General features: G+C 27.1%; 3 protein-coding genes across 9 annotated transcripts in view; 1 reads left to right on the top strand and 2 right to left on the bottom strand.

The window, feature by feature from the left end:
• Window positions 1-2,065: 2,065 nt before the first annotated feature.
• LOC129608164 (protein asunder) lies at window positions 2,066-5,526 on the bottom strand. Its single transcript, XM_055519502.1, has 9 exons — window positions 5,124-5,526; window positions 5,018-5,071; window positions 4,413-4,967; window positions 4,064-4,353; window positions 3,719-4,002; window positions 3,022-3,187; window positions 2,734-2,927; window positions 2,560-2,677; window positions 2,066-2,506 (listed from the first exon to the last, which is right to left on the bottom strand). Exons 1-9 carry the CDS (start codon window positions 5,271-5,273, stop codon window positions 2,359-2,361), a joined length of 1,959 nt encoding a protein of 652 aa, XP_055375477.1. The 5' UTR covers window positions 5,274-5,526; the 3' UTR covers window positions 2,066-2,358.
• A 2,594-nt stretch (window positions 5,527-8,120) lies between these two features.
• Window positions 8,121-14,188, top strand: LOC129608457 (serine-arginine protein 55-like). Of its 6 annotated transcripts, none has more exons than XM_055519960.1 (8): window positions 8,121-8,398; window positions 8,475-8,586; window positions 8,665-8,735; window positions 8,802-8,900; window positions 9,480-9,570; window positions 12,992-13,065; window positions 13,179-13,484; window positions 13,550-14,188. In XM_055519960.1, the coding sequence occupies exons 1-8, from the start codon at window positions 8,343-8,345 to the stop codon at window positions 13,785-13,787; spliced, it is 1,047 nt and encodes a 348-aa protein (XP_055375935.1). In that variant the 5' UTR covers window positions 8,121-8,342; the 3' UTR covers window positions 13,788-14,188. The 6 variants fall into 6 exon arrangements, with proteins under 6 accessions (XP_055375935.1, XP_055375943.1, XP_055375961.1 ...); XM_055519968.1 differs by having other exon boundaries at window positions 9,501-9,570; XM_055519986.1 differs by having other exon boundaries at window positions 8,122-8,289; window positions 8,440-8,586; window positions 13,550-14,183.
• A 3,355-nt stretch (window positions 14,189-17,543) lies between these two features.
• Window positions 17,544-22,974, bottom strand: part of LOC129609384 (uncharacterized) — a 35,947-nt gene continuing 30,516 nt past the window's right edge. Inside the window, exon 10 of one of the 2 annotated variants that reach the window (XM_055521307.1) lies at window positions 17,544-22,902. In XM_055521307.1, coding sequence (XP_055377282.1) covers window positions 20,467-22,902 — 2,436 coding nt within the window. In that variant the 3' untranslated portion in view covers window positions 17,544-20,466. The remainder of the gene's footprint in view (window positions 22,903-22,974) is intronic. The other variant, XM_055521308.1, reaches the window with a different exon arrangement.

The raw sequence follows: 22,974 nt of genomic DNA on the forward strand, positions 1-22,974 counted from the left end.
GCTATATATAAGTACTTCATTTACATTTTTATAAGTATATGATATAAATTTATGACATAGTATGTGCATGTACATATTTATATATCACGGGAATTAGCATCAAACAGTAATAATTCTTACATCTTGTTAAATATGTTTTTACGATAAGAAAACTCAAAAAAAAAAAAACCATAAAAATTTTACTCATTTTTAGTTCGTCAAGGTAATACAGTTCGTTATTATTATTTTTTGAAGCATTCAGTGACCACATAAGATACATACTAATTTTTCACTATTTATGTGAAACCTGTACATGGCTGTATTGCAATTTACCTTTAGGTAGAAGTTGATTTCTACTCAGATTTCCGTCAGAATTGTTCTCATCGCCCTCTGCATCTCTCAGATGAACATAATTTGATGGATATGCTTAAATATTATGTACCTATATTTTTTTATTTAGAATATTATTCTCATATTTCGAAAATCTAAGATAAAGTTAACATACTAGCATAAACAATGTTAAAATTGGCTAGTGTAATAATTAGGGTCTTCACGTAGCAGTGTATTACAGCAGTTGTGCATATTTGTGAGAGATCTGTTGTTGCTTTTCTCCTACTAATAAAGTATACTCGATCTAAACCCCAGCACATAATTTAAATACTCATGTTCCCGCGCATATGTTTTTATTTATTTTAAAAATCCGTTTAACATTTTTTTAGAAATACGACAAATATTTTTGGAAAGGAAATACTAAATATGTATTTATTTAAACCAGTTAATATTGAAATTTTTTACTATGCAATTTCAAGTTTTCACTCGAACTTTTACACAAAAGATTATTTTTAGATTTTATACCTTTGAAAAACACTGCATAAAATTAAAAACATTTAATTTTTTTAGGTAACATTTTATAAAAAACTATGGACGTATACCAAAAATCAGATGTATCGTCAGGTTGACTTATTTAGAAAGTTTTAATTATTAATCGATATGAAAGTTTTAATTTTAACAGTTTTAATTATTAAACGCTAATTAAATGCATTTTTCAGATGGATTCAGTGAAAAAAATAAGTAGAATCAATTACTACATGTAGAAGAAACTATCAAACATTTCTATCAACGCAATTTCTTTTAGATTTCCAAAATACTTCGAAATTTCGAAAAAAAATTTAAACATTTACTTATGAAACTAGAAAATAATAATTTGCTAATGCTTGTTCGAGTATTTCGAAAAAACTGGTGCTTCGGATATCAGCGTTATCTACCATTAATTTTATTAGAAGCTCAAAAGAAGCTTATTCTTTTTCTTCTGTAAAATACAAAAATACCGATTATCCATATAAAAATTAAGAGCAAAATTTTTGCTATTATTTTAATCAAATAATTTTTGTAATTACTAACTTCGCCAATTTTTTTATACATTTAACCTAGTAAAACCCTGACTTGATGATCAATCGCGTGCAAATATTGGGGTGATGAAAAATTACTATCACGTCCTACGAAAACTTTTACAGAAAGAGCACAGGTGATGATTTTGACATCTGCTATCACATCAAAGTTATTTGATCACTTTTAATTATCACTTTTAATTATCACGTATACGACCAGTATAATATATAGACGTGATAGTATCACTTCATGCCATACGAATAATGGATGATAATGTACGTACAAACATATGCATGTTATTTAGTATGTTAATATTTCATGTGAAGTAAATTTTTTTCTTATTTATGAATATTATAAACACATAGCTCATTCGCTGCAACAGTGATATAACTTAAAAAGTGGGACACCATTTCTCCAGCTTGAAAATGGTCGCTTAAGACATTGTAAAATAATGCTATAACGAAAAAAATATATTAATCCCGAAATTTTAACACTCGCTTTTCTCAAAATGTCCGAAATTTTGAGTTATATCAGAATTTCAGCAAACGAGTTATATGTATAATGATTTTTTCCTGTTGCTCTTAGCATAATGTGCAATAACAATTTAATCCATCGTTGAACTTTCATCGGTGTGTATTTAAATTTAAAATTATGTTAAAACAGCTATATAGTGAAAAAAGTTGACTAGAAAAAAATGTTAACAATTTTTAAAAAATCTATTTATTTGCTTTTAAAATATATTTATAATTTTTTCGCATTATTGCATCAGTATCGCTTCCAGTTTCCTCCATAATCCACATTATCTCTTCTATAATTTTTTAAGAAATGCAAAATAATGAGTACCAAAGTAAAGATTAAACTGTTCGACCTTGAAAAATGAGTTCAGAGTTTATAAACTTAATTTTTATGCATAATTAACTTTATAAGCCTATGAGATTAGAACAATTATTTTGAGTACTCAATTGTTATCGAATGAAATAAAATCAATGTTCACAATTTATTTGGGTGCCTCTCATTTTTTCCAACATTTGGATATAGTTTTGCAGTTTGACCTGTTGGCGTACAAATTCTACCTGAAAATTCTATTCTTTTTTGCAATACTTTTTTTTGAGAACTAGAAATTATTCCCAAAAGAGATCTAAAACAATATCAAGATTAAGTTTTAGTTAATCTGAAATTTGCTTTTAATACCTATTTCCACAATAAGGAAGAAATCGCTTTGATTTTGATGCGCTTTCTGCGAATAAAATTGGAGATAAAGGTGAGTCCGTAGTTGCTTTAATCACTATATTGTTGTTAATGTTTTCTCCTTAAATTGGCATATAATATGAAATTTGAATTTGAAAAATTTATGCTTACACATACTTAGATTTTCTATTTCATTAATAGATTGATTTACTTCAGGTTTATTATTTGAAAATTCGGAGCATTTCATTTTGCATTCTCGCAATGAGAGTAAAACAGCTTTATGTCCAGTTGAATTACCACTGCTTTGTATTAAGAGTTCAAGCTCATTCCATAATAATTTAAATTGTTCTTCTTTCTTTGAACTTCGAAATCTAAAAAAGTACATTGTTATATAGTATAATTATAAGCATTTAAAATTCAATATTTTAGTATTGCAGCAAGCATCGATAGATCGACATAATATACCTTTGACATAAACTTATGGGCAAAGGCTCTTGCCTATTCGTCAAACCTAATATTGAAAAGATTATTTGTTGGCACTGGTTAATGTCACTATCATTTAGCTCTTCTTTCCCAATAGCGGTTAACAATGATTCTAGGTAAGATTGCATGTTGTAGACTATTGTTAGTCCTACAATTAATGAATTTATAAATATATTTTTATAAAATCTATAGTTTTTTTTAATTTTTATCTCTGGAAATTTTGAGAGATCCTCCAATTAAACAAAAAACATTAGGATGAAATGATCATTTGTTGATATTGGTTAAACTAGCATATAGGTATGTATTATAATTAATAACAAGAAACAGTTTAATTTAAAACATTACAAATCTGCCATAAGTAAAATTTTTAATAAGATTTTTAAAATTTAAGTTAGCACATACTTTAATAAAATAAAAAATTAAGTTAAGCACAACGTTTAAATTTTCAGAATGAAAACATCTGAAAAGCACATCAGATATCTACTTTTCTCAAATTTCAATTAATTTTTCCTCTCAATAGTTTTTTTTTTAAATGTTAGTTTTGATTGCAGTATTAAATTTTTTAAAAATTTTTACTTAGGCCTTCCTTTATGTGTACAATTGCATTTTGAATTAGGTATCATTTTATTTGCCACTCATATGCATTTCCTAATTATTTAATACAAAATTGAAACATTACCTAGAGTAAGAGGAAAGTATGTCGATCTTTTGCACAGTTTTATACGAGCTTTTTGTAAATTTTCATCATATCGACGTTCCGTGGAAGACTTAAGAGGCAATAGAGTGTTGCTTTTGATTAAATTACTAAGATCAGCTATTCGATAGTCTATAACTTTTCCTCCGCTTCCTTCAGATATCGATGGGAAGTCTTCAAAACAGGACCGTGTAAGTGGAAGGGAATGGATGAATATTTCCCCACCTCTGGCGGAAAGTAAGTGGCTGGTTTGCTTTCCGCCGGATTTTCTGTTAAACAGTAGAATAACAATATTATTATAACCAAAAAGAAGAAAACGAAATGTAAAACCTTGGCATTTCAAGTAGAACCGATCGTCCGTTAAGTAAAAAATTTATAAGGCAAGAGCTTGGCCTCGATGTGACATCTACAGGAGTTACTCTATCTTGAGCTAGACAGAGTTGAAAATCATTTGTTCCACATCCTCTAGGGGTGCTCCATTTTAAGGTTACTGTTTCATATTCGGAACCTTCTTTAACACTTGTTGGTAAAAATTCAGAACCAAAAATAACTGTATGAGAATTTTTTGAATGAAATATCTCAACATCATAGTTGGCGCTAGAATTTGCATTTTGCTCTTCCTGCAATATTAAAATATATATCGTATTTTAACATATATCACATATAAAAATGTTTTTACCTTCATTGGGATTCCAGTTACTGTTGTACTTGCGAGATCAAAATGTGAAAGTATTAAATGTGTCAGTTTACTTGACACCTCAGATGCATAAACTGAGTGTATTTCACTAGTTAAATGGGGAGAAATTTCTTGCGGACCTCTTGTTGAAACCAATAGTCCCATATGCATGGGCGTTATATTAATAATGACTAAATGACATAGATTAATTGGGAGGCAATCATTCTGTTTAGTTGCTAAGAGATTATGTTGAGCCAATACAGTGTGAAATATATCCTCCAAGCTTACCATGCTTTTATCATCTCTTGCCGAAGTTATACATATTACGCGACCTTTATTTTGCAATTTTTGATCAAACTCTTTTTGGGATTCAGATGGTTCTGCTAATGCGTCTATAGCGGCTCTTAGTCCGTGAATAACCGAATGATCACTTGAATGAGCGGAACTTTGGGGGACCCCTACCATGGACATTGCATTGGTGACGTAGCTTATATTTTGAGTAGAACTATTCCAGGTATTTACAACATGTGCAGCCGAATCACTTACTATTAATCTTACCTTAAATTAAGCAGTGACATTAAGTTTTAAAAATAACCTTTTTAACGTACCAGTTTTCCAGCTGGGAATAAGTCCCATACAATACGACAATATTCCAAAGATGACTTAAAAATTAAAGAAATGTGAGCATAAACTTATTTTTAATTATACTATTACCTCTACTGAAAATGTCCATAAACTCTTGCTCAAGGGACATAATGAACCTTTATTTTTGAAAAAATCAAGGTCTATTGGCTTTTCAGAAGAAATCCCAAAATATTGTGTGTGATCAAGAACGAAAACTGTTTTCTGATTAAGGACACTCATTTTTCAATTTTTGCTCTGACAATACAGATCAGCACCAAATTAAGTCTTTATTCAATAATATATAGTTTTCTTTTTATTTGTTTACATAGCATAATTAAACATAATTTAAAAAAAAAAGCAAATGTGAGTCGATTTGTAATAATAAAACTTTTTTATTTTTGACATATCACTTCACGCGTTATTTTTAACAGGTGTTCGTTAACGTTAAACAACCAAGGGGTAACCCAAATTGTACACAATCTGCTATTGACGAGAATAAATTACTACAAGGTCTCTGGGAGCGTACAATTTTCAGTTTTGCAATTGTAAACTGGACCAGATTTAATGCCAATTTTCAAAAACGTTTAAAGATAGTTTAATTGAAAAAACAAACAATTTTTAATTAATTTAACTTACAATCTATATATATGTAAATAAATAAAACCATCTTTTTAGTCTTAATATTTAAAATGAAAAATAATAAATTTACTAAATTCGAATTAGTGCAATTATTTTAAAAAATCAAGGCACAACTCAAATCTATAATGCCAAATCTATTATGATAAAATTATTTTTTGTTTTGTGAAGAGACATAATATGTATTTTTTAAAGATTTCAGTTTACAAAAATATGAAAATTGTGTTTGACATAACTAATAAATAAAATAACCAAAATGCGACCTAACTAAGCATTTATATAGGCGAATAATAAATAATGGGTACGTTCAGCCAACTTAAGCGCTTATTTAATTATTGCTGCAGAGGTCCATTGAACAGTCCGCAACCCTTTATTTTTACTTTAAAGAAATATGACATTTGGTATGTATAACGGCTGCCAGTTTTATATTTTCTTATTTTTAAATTTCTAAAAAGCCAAACACAATGGAGAATGATGATTGAAAGTCATAAGAGGTACTTATGTTTTATAATGATACAAATTATAATTTAAATAAAGTATATTTGTAAAAATAATGTTAACTATATTTTTAAATCTTACATAAACATATATGACATCAAAATGCCAAAGTTCATCGACTGCATAATGAAGTATACTTTTTTTCCTTCAAAATTTTTAAACCGCTTAAGTTAAGTGATTAAAAAAATAAGCGTTCAGCAGAAAATTGTTTAAAGCGTTGACGACGGTTGAACACACCCATTAACATTAAATATTTCGACTAGCCAGTTCATTGTCTGTTCAACTGCGAAGAACTTTTTGCTGCCAATAAATGTTATTTTGGCAAATAATTTCACAAACTTGCTAAACGCGATCATTCTTTGGAAAATTTATAAGGAATTTATAAGGAAAAACTGGAAGCTTTAGTTTTCCGCATCCGAGGTAACGTACTGTTTACATGTACTTTGCTTGATGGCTTGATGGCAACAGAAGTGACATAATTTCTATCAAATTTTCTCTCAGGTTTTTGGAAATTAAAATGACGCATATTTTTTGCGAAAGTTATGATCAGCTCATTTATATTCCGGCTATAATTTTCGTAATTTTCAAATTCTTCAGTTTTGACCCAAAGTCTAAGCTGCATTAAATAGTTTTAGTCCTATATGTAATAAGTTGACAGACTTTATTATAGGCAGTGTTTACAAATTGAGCAAAATTGTACGATTTAGTTTGAAACGATTAAAGTTTAAAACATGTGCGATTTATAAACATTCAATCAAACTAAATCGTATGAGGAAAAAAGAATGTTGTCCAATTTTTCACACAAGTTCTTGATAGCTGTAATAATTAATAATGGCGAATCGCAAAATTTTCGATATGTTGTAAGTGTGCTCAGTTTATTTTGTTTTTTAATTACAATAACAGAAAAAAAAACAGAAAATTTAAATATATCAAATTATCAGTGACAAAATATTTTACCATATCAAATTCGCAAACACAAGTTTAATTAGTTTTAGGATTTAGTTGTCGAATTTTGCTTCATTTGTAAACGCTACCATAGATTTAATCTCAGGTTATATCGTATATGAAAACAATACCTAAAAAACAAACGCGAAACTTATTTGACGTATTTGAATTTGCTTTGGAGTAAAAAACGGTTTACCGTTGTTAACGCAGAACATTGGCAAAACCAACTAAGCAGTATATTGCATATAATGTCACAGACGGAAACAGATAATGTTAAAAAACCGCCATCAATAAAGTAATGATTTAGACAATTTCACCACCGACGATTAAATTCGCGGCAGAAATTCCGAATTGGTTGTTGTAGTCCAATTGAAATATGTGTATTCCGTATGAGTTCTGACATTTCACCGCGCAAAATCGCTCGTGCTCTGTTTTCAACTTTAGAAAGCTGAAAAATGAATACATAAACTTAAGGTCAAAGTGAAATTCTTTTGATTATAGCAAATTCAATAATCTAAGAAGCTTGATAGTTGTTTTAAAACGAAACCGAATCATTTTTATTTTAAAACTTTTTGATTTTATATAACTACAATTACTAAATCTAGTTGGTATAGTAAAATTTGTTGTTAAGAGAATTATTATAAAGCAAGAAAATTGTTAGAATCAGATTTAGTCTTAATGGTCTTAAAATTTGTTAATGCCAAATTTAAAAAATTATAAATAGGTATATATTATATACGCTAACAAATTTTAATTTATAATGTTATTTTTTCTGTCAAATTATAATGGTTTTTTAAATTTTGAAGTTTGCTTTTTCCAATAAAAGTTGAAATTAATTATTTTTAAATTACATTATTTTTTCAAATAGTAAATTTTTTATGTCAAAACATAATGAAAAATAAAGTGGTGACTTACCCCTGACGAAAGATGCATTTGACATAAGACAGAGCGAGAAAAATATATTTGTAAGTTAAAACTGATCGAAATAAAAAGAACTTCGCCTCATCGTTTCATTTCCGTTTTTTTGGAAAAGAAGTAGAAGGTGGCGTTCTTTCACGGATTTTTTTTTCTAAATATTTTGGTATTGAATTAGAGGAAATCATAAAGAAAATATAGAAATTGATAAAAAAGAACAAAATTCAAGTAAAAAATTTCAATTCAATCGTGTTTTTATAAGGTGAGCCTTTATATTTATCGTAAAAAATTGAATTGAAAAATTGATTTAGCGGCATGTCTGGTTATCGAAAGAGCCGCCATTTTGACGAAAAAAAATTACTAACTAATGCGTAAGTGAAATTATATTTTTCAATATTTTTGGTAAATTTAGAAAACACAATTTTAATTAATAATGGTTGGATCAAGAGTTTATGTTGGAGGATTGCCATATGGAGTCCGTGAGCGCGATTTAGAGAGATTTTTTAAGGGTTATGGAAGGACCAGAGATATTCTAATTAAAAATGGCTACGGTTTTGTGGTAAGTTGCAAAAAGTTTAATTTTGCAAATATGCCATAATTTTTAATATTTTTATTCTATTTTTTTCAATCAACGAAGGAATTTGAAGATTATCGAGATGCTGATGATGCCGTTTATGAGTTGAATGGGAAAGAACTGCTGGGTGAAAGGTTGGTTCTATTAACAGATTTCAATAAGTCTGGTCTTAATACATTTGTATACATATTTAATTTCAGAGTTGTTGTTGAACCTGCGCGGGGAACTGCGAGAGGGAGTCATAGAGATAGATACGACAGATATGATAGTAGACGTGGTGGTGGACGATATAATGACAAGTAAGTTTTTTAATTTATGTTATATATTGAAATTATCAAAACAAAATTGGAAATTTTTATGGACACATCTACATAATATAGAAATTAGACTTGTAAATGACAGTTATTAAAATTTTTTCTACACCCGTAATAGCTATTTTCAAAAATTAAAATCTTGCATATTTTAAGCTTTATAATTAATAAATAGGCGTACATTATACAACATTTTCATATATACGTACATATGTGTCTAGGTGTAATTTTTACTGATAAAAATTAAATATGGTTATTGATCTATGACCAAAATTGGATTTTACCTGCGTTAGATGTAGCATAAAAGAAAATTTCTAAAATAAATTATGTATTAGATTAACACCTGATCTATAATCTATCACGAACTTTTACATATCACTTTTAGCTTATCACTGTGGGATAGTAGACATAGATTTTTGGGTATACTTAGTTTATATAACAAAAATAGCTAAGTTATACAAAAAAACTTTTATGTCTTTAACTACAGTGTTAAAATTTTTGTAATCGTAATTTTTTTTTTCGTATTTTTTTTGTTTTTTTTTTTTTTCTTTAAATCTGCTATAGAAGAAATAATAAATCAAACTCCAGGTATGGTCCTCCTTTACGAACAGAACATCGTTTGATTGTTGGAAATTTGTCAAGTCGTGTAAGCTGGCAGGTATGTTTGAATTAAAATTTCGATTTTTTATGGTTTGTGGATAGATTTAAAATTAGATTAATAATTTAGATGTAATTTTATGTTCAACGAAAACAAATTGTGCATAGATAATAAGCTACTTTTATTTTACTTTTTCTTTTGAAATACCCACTTTTTCAGTTTGGTTGTACTAGTTCAATAATTAAGTTCATGGTAATTCAAAAATTTGATTAATTCATTATATAGATTTTCTCAATATGTATATAGTAAATAGTGCAAATTGCTAAGTTAAATTAATTCCTAAGAAAAAGTTACTTGATAAAATAAAATTGAGTTACCATGAATTTATGTGGTGTAGGTTTATAAATAGAAAAATGTTGCCTGCTGCTTAGAATAAGTTAAAGAAACACATTATTTTCATAATATGCATCTACAATACAATTTTTATGAAAATACTATAAAAGGTTACCTATAATTGGGGATTTAATGTTAGGTAAAAGTATGAATGCTGCAACGGTTTAATTTTAATTTATTTATTTTTTTAATATTTTTTACTTTAAATGTATACATACACTCAAAAGAAATTGAAGAGATCTAACTATACTTTAGTTTTTATTAACCTCAGGTAACATTTTTCCATAAAATAACTTATTTTTGGGCTTTCCTTAATTATGATAAAGCATGCGATTATATCAATTATTTAAATTGATTGTAGATTTCTATGTTAAAGCGGAATTTTAACATTTTTTTTTTCATATTCGAGTTTCGGTGTTTTGTGCTATCAAATCATATAGTACCTATCTTTGACATAGATATTTATTATCAAAATAATTTTTTTAGATTAATATTTCAAAAATAATAAACAATATTAAGTATAAGAAAGAATAAAAAAAAAGATACATAAATACGTAAAAAAAAATAATTTAAAAAAAAGTAAACAAAAACTTTTAAATTATTTTTTCCGAAGACAATATGGGCTCGCTGAAAATGTGACTGACTGATGTGTTGTGCAATAATCCTCCTTCTATTTTGAAATGACGAGGTGCTCAAGAATATACAAAACACATATCGTGTTATCAATGATAGGCGATTTAGTGGAAATATTGGTAGAAAAATTCATGCAAGTTCATATTCGCAGACGCGATAAGATGTGAGGAACTTTAATCCATATAAAAAAAGTGTGTGTGTGCTAAAACAGACAGTGCTCTCCATTCCAAAATAAAAAAATTAATAATACACGTTAAATATACCTTGGGGCAAATTATGTTTTGATAAAATCTTACATTTTATAATATCATAATTTTCGGATCGACCATTACAAGGATGATGATGATGATGATGATGACGACTTGATGGTCACGATGATGATTACTTATATGGTGTTTGGCCTACTCACAACCATCTTAGGGCTTCTCTAAATTTGATAGCTAAAAACTAAAATCAAGTCAATGTAGTAAAATAACACAATCAATGCCAGCATATGCATCTGTACTTTAAAAATTTTAGATGTTGTTTTATAAAACTTGCATTTATAAGTTCAAAAATTAAACTACATAATATATTTTAATATTTTACAAAATAAACATTGAAAAGTGTTTATTTTGTAAATAAAAATTTTATATGCTTTATTTTTTAAATATCGGGTTTATTCGTTATTAAAATTTGGCGATAAATTTTTTATATTATATTCTAAAAAGCACAAATATGGTGTTTGATAGTTTGTTGTAAACGACAATAATTAAAAATGTAGAACAAAACTGATAGTAATGTAAAGTACAAGTTTTTTTTTCTTAATTCCTTTTTCCCATGTTTTTTTTGTTTCTTTAAACTATTTTATAATTTTCCATTTCAATTTTTGTTTTTTCGCAAAATATTTTTTTTTGTTTGTCAGAACCATAGCCATTTAACCTATATAACCTTAGACTATGTACAAAAAAATCGGAATAATTTACATACTATCAGTGAAAACCGCAACATTGCGAGTAAAAATTAAGAATGAGTTAAAATCAACTTTATGAAACACATGTATGTACATCATAGAAAGCTTCAAAAGAAAAAAAAATAACATATCTAAAATTTTTGGATCATATCAATCTAAGATGTGGTGTTGCGGCCAAATTAATAATGAAGTATAATTATATAAAAAAAAATCTTAATAACATATTAAAACAAATATTTTGTATTTTAGAAATTTGCTCTATTTTTTTTATAATTTTAAAGCGTCCATTTCATTAGTAATGGTTTTGGTGGTACTTTCTACTTTTTGTGTGCCTTTTTATCTAATAAAAACTGGATATAAGGAATTCATTTGCGACGAGAGCTTATCACAAAATCAATCTTCCTTGGCAAGATGTAGCTTTTTTGATAATATAGAATGTACGGTTGTCATCACATCCTCTGTTAAACTGTATTTCGCGTTTTGGGTACTTTTGAGCTTAATAATATTTAAATCAGTCAACGTCACTAAATCATATTTCAAAATAGAAAATAAAAACGTACGAACAATTTCTAGATGGTATCATAAAGATGATTGGTTCTCCCCCACTAGAACGTGTGTACAATAAAATTGTTTTCTCTATAATTTCTAACATATTATAGTTGGAAATGGGACTAGATCGAACCTGTTTTTCTAATCTTGGTCAACATTTTCAAAGTTAAAATTCTGACGTTGGGTTGCTTAGCCAGCCAACCAAAAGAGCGAGCAAGTATCTACTTCACAAAGAGGTTTTTTTCATAATAATGAGCAGAGTCTCTTTTTCGCTAATATATGTGGGTCCAAATGAATTATTAATGTGTGAACCAAATAAAAAACCATTAGGAGTGCAAACACTTAGCACAGACGATTTTTTTGAGCTTAATTAACGGGTTTGCATACATGAATTATATAAATTTTATAATGTAAGAAAATAATATCAAAAATGCATTTTGTCATGTTTTTAGTTTATAATTTTAAAATATTTTTTTATATTTCAAAACTAAGAAAAACTATATATAATACGTAAAATGCGTCGGCTTTTAATAAATATTAAATAGTTAAGTCTATTCGTTCGACTTTGGTTTCTTCTGCACAAAAACACACACAATCATTATCAAACTAGAAAAGTTATTTACACCGCTTAGGGTATTAAAGAAGATTTCTTCAGTTAAACCCCTCGTCAAATGATGTTTGGCTCAATCTTCTGCATAAAATTGCTGTCTGGTTCATGTATTTGTTCAACTTAAAACACATTGGATGTTAGAGCATTTCCTCGGAACCTGAAGACTTAACATTTGTATTTATTAAAAGATTTGTTTTTGATTGATTTAATTATTAATGAAATTAAAACATATGAACGAAATTTGCGGAAAATTTGAAAGGTTGAAAAATGGAATAGTTTTTCTTAAATTTTGGATTTGAAAACTTTATTTTTTCCGAAAGTTATATTTGCATTTTACTTTTAAGGACTTAAAAGATTATATGAGGCAAGCTGGAGAAGTAACATATGCTGATGCACATAAGCAGAGAAGAAATGAAGGGTGAGTTAAAAAATGGTTTTTAAGATTTGATACTGCACTAAGCCAAATCGTAATTTTTAAATCAATTCCTAAAATATTTTTATTAATTAAAAAATTTTCTTGTTTTTTTTTAGGGTTGTTGAATTTGCTTCAGAATCTGATATGCGGACAGCAATTGAAAAATTGGACGATACAGAACTAAATGGACGACGCATTCGATTAATTGAAGATCGCCAAAGTTGGCGAAGTGGTCGTGGTGGACGTGGTCGATCACGTTCTTCAAGTTCTCGTTCAAGAAGTCGTTCACGTAGACGTTCATCAAGGTCTAGGTCTCGTCGTTCGACAAGATCACGATCAAAGTCTCGCAGTCGTTCTAAATCACGAGGGGATAGATCTAAATCAAAATCACCAGCTAAATCAAGATCCAGATCTCATTCTAAGTAACTTTTTATTAAAAAATAACGAAATTTTACACTTTTTCCAATTAATTTTTTTTTTACTTTAGCAAATCACGTGATGCATCCAAATCTAAATCGAAGTCACGTTCACGCTCCGCAAAAAGAGACTCACGTTCACGATCTAGATCTGCAAAACGTGATTCAAGATCACGTTCACGTTCAAAGTCACGTGATTCAAGGGATAGGTCTGTTTCAGATAAAGATAAATCCAGATCTAGATCAAATTCACCAAATAAAAATGGTGGAGTTTCGCCTGACAGAAATAATGAAAGCATGGAAGATTGAGTTAATTTGTAGTTTTACATTTATCTGTATTAATGAGTGTATATCTGTATAAGCGTATAAGCGAGAAAAATCTTTATTGTAAAATGAAAATGAAAATAATGTATTGACCTTTTTTTCTTACCATTCTAATTAAAGAATTTGACGTTTTCATTAATGGAAAAACAACACATAAAAATATACTTTTAATTTATCACTTTAAGAAATTTGTAATGATTCTTTCTTTTATCAAAAACAAATTTTTTTATAAAAATAATAAGATAAAAAATTTTATTCATTTATGGCAAAAATTAATTTAACAATATTTAACATATTCCAGAAAAATAATAAAATATTTTTCACTGGCTTAAAATTTAAGACTTAATAAGGTGTTTTAAAAAAATTTTTTTTTTGAAATTTAAAGATACACTACGGTATCCGATTTGCATATAATGTACATAATTTGTACTTCGGATTCGACTTAATAAATAAAAATATTTGGAAAGTAAATAAATATTCTTTAATTTCTTAAACTAACATACAATTTTCTTTTCACATTTTGCATAGATTTATATTATATGTTCATGGGGTAAAGTCATGCTATGAAAAAGAAGTGTTAGAGACTTGCAATAAAAGGCAATATCTATACATAATTTGTTTGTCACAAAAAAAATTTCAAAATTTCTTATAAAATATTTTCGACAAATAATTTCTTAGATTAACATTTTCAAACTTTTGTGGGGTGTGGGGAAATATGTACTATGTGAGTATGAGTCATTCGATATTTTTACATTACATACATACAAGAAGAAATGACATTTTCAACTGACTTTGGCAAATAATAAATTTTTTGGGAAAATTTTAATAGATAAATTTGAAAATTTTTTCCTTGCAAGCAGAAGGATGACCCGCGTTTTGAAGTTTAATAGGCCGCACTTAGCCGACGGCTACCTTACAGTGTCTGTATGGAGATTTTCATCTGTTCAGATACCTATGCGCTTAAAGTTCTAACTTAAAAGTTAGAAATATTTGTTTGCATCATTACAGATCTACAGGATGTAACTAGTTGACTTTTTCTGATTTCTTATAAATATATAAAATGGCTTTCAAGAAAAGGTTTTAAGATTTTTCCCGGACCAGCTTCATTTTAAACTTCCCTTTCTCAGCTGATGAATCACAATAGAAGGAAATCATTAAGAATCATTAAAATACTTTTTCGTGTCAATTTCCGTTTTTTTAACATTATCGTAATTTTAAAAACCAAAATACATATGTACGTTAAAAAATTTTTAACCTGCAATTTGAGATCCGTTTTCTATTGCAAAATGAGCCTCGTTTACTACACAAAAGGATTTCAAGAGTACTTATGTTACAAGAGTAAAGGGATTTTCGATAATTCAGACATACGCTGACAGATATATCGAGCGTGCTTTTAAGAGCTATGGTAGAATTTTCGGAAATCCTCTTAGCCTTCAACCAATTGCTTAAACTGAGTTTTTAACTACAAATATTTTACTAAAATTTACTGCGCAAAAAAAAATGTGAATGAAATATTAGTATTCATAACATTGTAAATAAAACTCAGAAATTTACTTATTAATTTTATTAATTAAATTTTCTTAAAATTAATTATACAATTCAATGAGTGCTATAACAATCATAATTGTGATTTTTTTTACATAGTTATATATTTATTTTTTACACATACATATGTACATGTACATACATAATTATGTAAGGGATTCATGCCTCTTTGATAAATACTTAAATATTTATTTTTCAGCTAATTTTTAATGTTCGATCTTATTTCCTTGTATATCTTTCTACATATATCAAAAATTGATGTATAGTCATTTTATTTATATTTATTCTTTGTTTTTTCTGTCATTTCAGCCGTTTTTATTTTGGTTTTATCATAATTTTGAATTAGATTTTGTTATTATTTATAGGGCGGACATTTAGTATATTACATAATATATTTATTAACAATTGAAATTTAATTTATGAATTCTGGTGTTTTCGAAGTTAGGCTTAATATATTTTGCATCTTATACAAATTTTTTTAATTTTTAAAATGAAATTAAGTAAAAATAATAAAAATTTGAAAATAGTTATATAAACGTTAGTTTTGCAAAATTTAATAAAATAATGGTTCGCTGTTTTGTGTCAGATAATAGGGTATATTATCAAAAATATTGTAAATAAGTAGATAAATTTATTTTTTAAATAAGTTACTATAAATTACTATAGTCATATTTTCAATTTGCATTAATGTCACTTTAATTTTTATACTTGAAGAGATTTTTTAAAATGTGCTTAATAAAATTTCGCTTAATTTTAATAATTAAAAGTACTTGACAGGAATCGAATGGAATATAAGTAAAAAATATTCTCGAAAATTGAAAAAATTTTGTTTGACCAAATTTTGAATCTCAATATCTTTAACTAAATAGTAGTTTATTTCATTATAATGAGATTTTTATACATATAAGGCGTCAAACAATTTTTGTATTTAATTTTTCAATTATAAAGAGATATAAATGAGAACTCAATAAAAATTTATAAAAATAGATGAAGTTCACAATTTAAGGAAAACCCTAGAGTTCTTTAGCAACATTCTTGTAAAATTTTACAAGGTTAAAAAATTTTATTATATTTTTTAGTATTATTAAATTTTGTTTGCAATTTGACTTTGATAGTAAGAAATTAAATTTAAATTTTTGGTGATATTTTTAAATGCAGTGACTTGTAAGAGTTTAACATAACTGCATTGTTTGTAAATGATTTTTAGAAATGCAAATGTGTATATATAAAAAAACATAATGCATTGGAGGCAGTAAAAATGCAGTTACTCAGTCATAATTATTTGCATAAAATATTTTTGGCTATATTCTGAAATGTTAATACGAAAAGGAATTTATTAAATTAAAAATACAATATACAAATATACAAAAATAAATACAAATGTATACGTTGCACAAATATAAACAATTATTTAAATGTTTGTTTTTCTGGTTGAAAAGTTAAATGGAATATTTCGTTTTTATTTTAATTTTTAATATTAAATTTTAGGCTATGTCATACATAAATATATATATATACATATACATAATATGTGAATAATTTCTTTATATGTATATTAATGAAATTCATTTTTTTAAAGCTTTTGTTTATACTTTGTTATTTACAAATAATTTTAAACTTAATTAATAATACATTTTTTTTTTTAAATATTTTAATTGTAGTTATTCATTTTTTTTTGTTTTCTTTTATTTAAAGTTACACATACATACATATAATCTTAAAACAATTTCAGCTTATATTTTAATAAGCTTTATTAGCTTAAATAATATTTTAATATTAATTTTAATTATATTTCGTTTTGAAATTTCAATTAATATTCTATGTCATTCTAAAATCACAACTTTCTATATATTTAAATTTACACGAATAATTAAAATTTATCGAATTTATCTGTTGGTTTCAGATGTATGGTTTTTTTTTAAATATTCTAGAAATTAAAATTAAAACTAATCTTTAAATTTAGAATAATCAACTAAATAATGATTTATTAATAATATTATAAAACACTTTAATTTTATTTTGTGTATTTACTTTTATAACATTATGTTTTTTCCTTAATTTTTTAATTTCTAATTAATTAATCTATTAATTAAATACATTTAAAAAATTTAATTTTTCAATATTTTTTTTTTACATAGGTATTTTTATGTATTATGTAGATTATTTAATTTTTAGGGTATAATATTTTTTTAACATTTATTTATTTAATATATTAATATTCACAATTACATTTCATAAGATTTGAAAATTAAAGTCATTTTTTCAATTTATTTTTTATTTTTGAATTCATTTTGGTTATTTAATTTTTTACAATATTGATACTTGATGTGAAGAAGAATACAAAATAATTGAGAACAAAATACTGATCTTATGGAGAATTTTTCCGAGTTGATAGGTAAATTTATGAGCAAATTGCATGTAGAAAGATTCCGTAAAACTTTAGAAATACATATAAAAATATGTCAAACAAAGTATTATTTATTGTGAGTATTACTTCAAAAGTCATAAACTAAGAATCAGATAAAAGAAAACCTTCATATAGATTTGTACAAATACTTGATTTATTAAACTAAAGATCAAATATAAAAGATAATGAACGTTCATTTTTTGAAATTATTAATTTCAGAATTCCGCATTCATTTAAGGAGATCCTCAAATTTTGCATGGAAAACTGAGCGCAAAACTGTAACAACAGAAAAGTGTTACATGTGCAAATAAGGTAATCGTATGAATAAATTAACAAAGAAATTTTGAATTAAATTTATTATGTGTAATAATAATAAACTTTTCAAATGCATTAAATACATACATTGAAATTTTTATAAAAAATAAAATTTAGCATAAAATTGCTTTATCTTTTTTCTTTGTAAACATGAAATTCATTGAGTTTAATGCTAAGACAAATTAATTACTCAATATACTCAATATACTTATAATAATGTCAAATTACAGAAATGGTTTGTAAAAATTCTTCGGAAACACGTTACTTCAATCATATGTTATTAAAAAATTACTTAAAATAGAAGAAAAATTGTTTAACATCCAAGCTGTTTTATGTTTAAATTAAGTAAATGCATCAAGCAAAGTAGAACGATTTTGTTTTATTAGAAGAGAATTTAATGGAAATTTGAGGCACCAACGTCTAATTAAATAATCAAAATTGAAGGAGAAGAATACAGTTGAGTCGAATTTTTTTATACAGTTTTTTTTTTCGACAGAAATACAAGAAATTATATGGCTATTTATGCTATGATTAGCAGAGCAAAATTTATAATTTTTCTATTTGGTAAAAATTTTTTAGTTACAGTTTTAATGTCTAAGTTTAGGAGAATTAAAATAAAGAATTGAATATGAAAGAAAGAGAGAAATCATAGAAGCGAAATAAATATTGTTCAAAAACTAAATATTGTTCCTAAATAAGACTTCTTGGTCCATTTTACTGTTTTTTGATTTTTATTATTTTAATTTAATAATAATGCGAAAACATAGTCTTTTAATCTTCAATGTGAAATTTAATCGTCAAACTTTGCTTAACGTGTGAATGGTTCTATTATGTGGCATATTGCTTTAAAGAAAATATTTCAAAAAATTTTGAAAATCAATTTATTAGGCTAATTGGTAATATGTATTTGTGTAAACTAACGAGAGAAGTTTAGGTATAAATGAAATCTAAATTTAAAATAAGTTATACAGATCTTAAGTTTTGATTTACTACCCATAGAAAGGTAGGTATTTCTAAACTTAAAAATTAATTTATTCAATTAGTTTCACTAGCTGTTTCATTTTAATAATTTTTTATTTGATATACATATTAATTATTCAAAGATTATTGTTAAGTTTTTTATCTATGCAATATCATTTTTGATGCTTAATTAAACAACGACACATATACATAACATCAAGAACGTTGAAAATATTTAAAATTGCGAATAGTTAATATATTATATATACATACATAACATGCCTATATATATATGTACCTACTTTTCTTCGACATTATTTTTAGCATGCTCTAAAGAATTAAAAGGTTATCTTAAATTTTATTTTTAAAAGAAATAACAGAAAAAGAATTCTGTTCGACATTCTTATTCAATTTGAAAACTCAGGATGATAAATTTATATTGAGTTGATAAGAAAATTTAGCAAACATGTAAGATAAAATTGATGACCTATTCTTGATTTAATTTTGATCAAAAAGCAATAAATGAAAAATGAAGAAAAATAATCCAATATCCTGTATTTCGAAAGGAAAGTATGCTTTTATTGCAAATGAAGTAATTAAGAAATCTTGATATCCGACAATACTATTTTTAACGTGCTTTCTTATTTTAATTTTTCTCTACAACTAGCACACAATTTTTGTCTTCAACTATAAACATCCCTAATTGCTGGAAAACAAAAGAGTCTTGAAATGCAGATGGTCTCACGTTATTTTCTAAATAAATAATTCAATTATTAAATAACAGATTACTTTTACAAGAAATGCAGTAAAATTTCCTGGAATATGGGAAACACATTATAATGTGGAAGTGTGTGCGCTAGTTTAATTTTACAATAATTATTAAAATTGATATTGAAATAATATAATTTCTTAAATGAGTTTTCTTTACTTTCAAAAATGTGAGAGTTTTCTTAGCATGATACTAAAAGAAATTGATTTTTCAAATTTATATCGAAATTTCATAAATATCTTAATGTTGCTAACACATGTGTTTTCCTGAATAAAATAAATGCAATTTGCAAATTTCCAAATTCATAGCTAAAAAAATTTACTTAGCCTTTATAATTCATACAAGAGCAGCAAATTGAATTCATTTAAGCAAGCTTTGGGTTGCAAAATTTTCGATCTCCGTTAATAAATAAAATTCGCGTAAATGCTTTTATTTAATTTTAATATTTTAACAATATTTTAAGCCATTTCTTTCACATACGTAGTTGTTGTAATAAATTAAAAACAAATAAGATTGACTATATCACATACATATACTTGCTTAAATGAATTCATTGTAAAGAAATTCATTAATTGACACTTTTTTATTATAACTAACGAAACAAAAATAAAAGAAAAAAAACAGGATCAAACTATATTGCAAGAATTTTGGAAAATATTTCATATATCCTAAATTAAATGAGTTTCTCTATTAGAGTGTTCAATAGCTGCTAAAAGGTCATGTTTTTGCCTAACATATAATTTTCCTTTTTTCCATGGATTTTGTAATTGTAAAGGTTTAAAATCGTCTCTTAAACAACGCTCTCGAGCTCCGATAACAGCAACTAAACAGAAATTATCTAATTTGTCAGCAGTATAAATTGGTCCTTCTTTGCCCTTTAGTACAACCGCCATATTTAATTGTTTAACAACTAAATCTACAACCTCTTTTGCTGTTGTTTTAGAAGTGACGTGAAGTTTTAAACTGGTCCCTTGAGCTAATCCTGTTTCATAGGCAGCATATACCTGTATAATACCAGAATGATTTGTTAATAATGCACCGCTGTTACTAGGATTAGTGCTACCACTACTACTACTACTACATCCTACAATATCAACATTCGAAGATTGTGCAATCGTTGGGGGTATATTCGATGTTGTAACGGTAGAAGTCGCCGAACTTGTTGAAATAGTACAACTACTTATTATTGTTGGAGCAATATCTTCAGTACTAGAATATTTCGCATTACACTTACGTGGCATTTGTTCTGTACAAGGTGATGACGGTTCTGATATATGTAATGGTTCTCTAAGTAAATTTTTATCAGTTTGTAATGTTGTGAGAGTGGGTTTCAGAAGACTAACGGTTTCACGTGGTGATTTTTCTAGTTTTGCCTTAACTTTTATTCTACCACCCATTACTAGCGGGTACGTGGAACTTTCAGAATCACTCGATAGACTTTGTAAAGAATCAGTTATTCCTTTACTGACAATAACTTTATTTGCTTTCGGTATATCTTGAACTTTTGAGCAATGTAATGAAGATGTAATAGGTATATTTCCGGGATTTAAAGTGATTGATGAAGTTGTAGAGCGCTTCCGATGCGGTTGACCCATAGGATATCTTTTAGACATGACTAAGGTATCTTCAGACTTTGATGGTGGGAGACGTGTTAATAAATTGTGGTCACTTAAAGCAGTTTCTCCGGCTGAAAAGTAACTGTGGCCAGATTGAGAGTCTGCACTATTCTTTCTAGACGAAGGGCCTATTTCATCGGTCATTCCTGAATTTATGCTTAAATAGCCTGGCGTTAGTCTTGACAATCCCAAATTTTGTTCTGACTTTGAATGTTCCGCTGCTAGATAGCAACTAGAGTTTCCAAGATTATTTGTTGCAGCAGGTCCAGGCCAACTTCCACGGCCGGGACTACTTTTCATTAATTTTCCGTCTCGTGATGGTAATTGCAATAAATGTATGTTATTGTCATCTTCATCTAAATTTTCTTGTAAACTGTCTAATTGTTTGTGTTGTAAAATTTCCTTCATAGAAGTAGCAGGAACACAGGACTTATCGCGGGCATACCCTATAACATCCATTAACCATCTTACACCTTTCCATACGGCATTTAAACTGCTTGTAAGTTCTTGAAGTTTTAGGAGGCGTTCTTTTGCTGTTTGTAATTCAATTTTTGAAAAAGCTTCTCTATGAGAATGATTTGCCAAAGCTGTGTCAAGTTCTAATATGCAAGAAAGCCTAGAATATTTTTGAATGATGCTATTTTGATAAGTTCTCAAATGAATCATTTCAAAAGCTTGAATGGGTAAACTAAGCAGATCGCCACGTTGTAACAATATTTCTCTCTGACCAGGTACAGCACAAGACGATTCCACTGGCGGGCACACTACTAAAAAACTAACATCAGAACCTAATTCAATAACTTCAATATCGTATAAACGATGATTTAATGCATCATCCGGTGATATATTCATGTATATAAATAAACGGTTGACAGCGGCTGTTAAGGCTTCTAAAAATAATTTTTGTACTTCGGTTTTACCATTTTGTTTTGAATGAAATTCTAAAACGACATTACGAATAGCTTTGTCGCCTTTTAAGATACTCCATTCTTCAGCCGATATATGTGGATTATCACGAATTTTCGTATGAGGTGGAACGTTTGGTGTTTTCTTCGGTACAACTATTTGTATTTGATCAACAGAACTTTGCATTTTAAGATAACCTAAGTAAAGACCACGTGTTAAACGTATTGTTGATGTTTGATGGTAACTAATTTGATCTGCTATTGAACTTATTAATATTTCATTGATGTTATTGTCTTCGTGTAATGCCGTAACTTTCTTTTGTATTTTATTAAGAGGTACCCATCTAGCATTTAATACTGAAATACTTTTTGGGCTTTTTACTGAATTTACACAAGATATTACAACTGTCCCATGGGAATCTCTTAAAGGTTTATGATAAAGTTGACCTAAATCAGATATACAAAGTGCTGATTGCATTTGACATGCTGAAGAAAGTAATTTCGTACGAAAATGGACTGCTGACGTTGAATATCTTTCCATATCGGTACGCAATGACTTTACATCGTCCCATGTGCATGCGACCTGAATTTAAGAAAAAGAAAGTAAAGCAAAATTAAAATCGAAATATTTAATTGAAATTTGAATTATTTATGC

This window comes from Condylostylus longicornis, unplaced genomic scaffold (genome assembly GCF_029603195.1).
Source record: "Condylostylus longicornis isolate FDR11 unplaced genomic scaffold, ASM2960319v2 ptg000004l, whole genome shotgun sequence".
In the NCBI taxonomy this organism is placed as follows: domain Eukaryota; kingdom Metazoa; phylum Arthropoda; class Insecta; order Diptera; family Dolichopodidae; genus Condylostylus; species Condylostylus longicornis.

Coding starts and splice junctions, on each gene's coding strand:
- LOC129608457 (XM_055519954.1), top strand. CDS start 8,343: ATGTCTGGTTATCGAAAGAGCCGCCATTTTGACGAAAAAAAATTACTA. Junction 8,587..8,664: donor AAAATGGCTACGGTTTTGTG/GTAAGTTGCAAA, acceptor CAATCAACGAAG/GAATTTGAAGATTATCGAGA. Junction 13,066..13,178: donor AAGCAGAGAAGAAATGAAGG/GTGAGTTAAAAA, acceptor GTTTTTTTTTAG/GGTTGTTGAATTTGCTTCAG.
- LOC129608164 (XM_055519502.1), bottom strand. CDS start 5,273: ATGAGTGTCCTTAATCAGAAAACAGTTTTCGTTCTTGATCACACACAA. Junction 5,072..5,123: donor TATGGACATTTTCAGTAGAG/GTAATAGTATAA, acceptor TTAATTTTTAAG/TCATCTTTGGAATATTGTCG. Junction 2,507..2,559: donor CTTCCTTATTGTGGAAATAG/GTATTAAAAGCA, acceptor ATATTGTTTTAG/ATCTCTTTTGGGAATAATTT.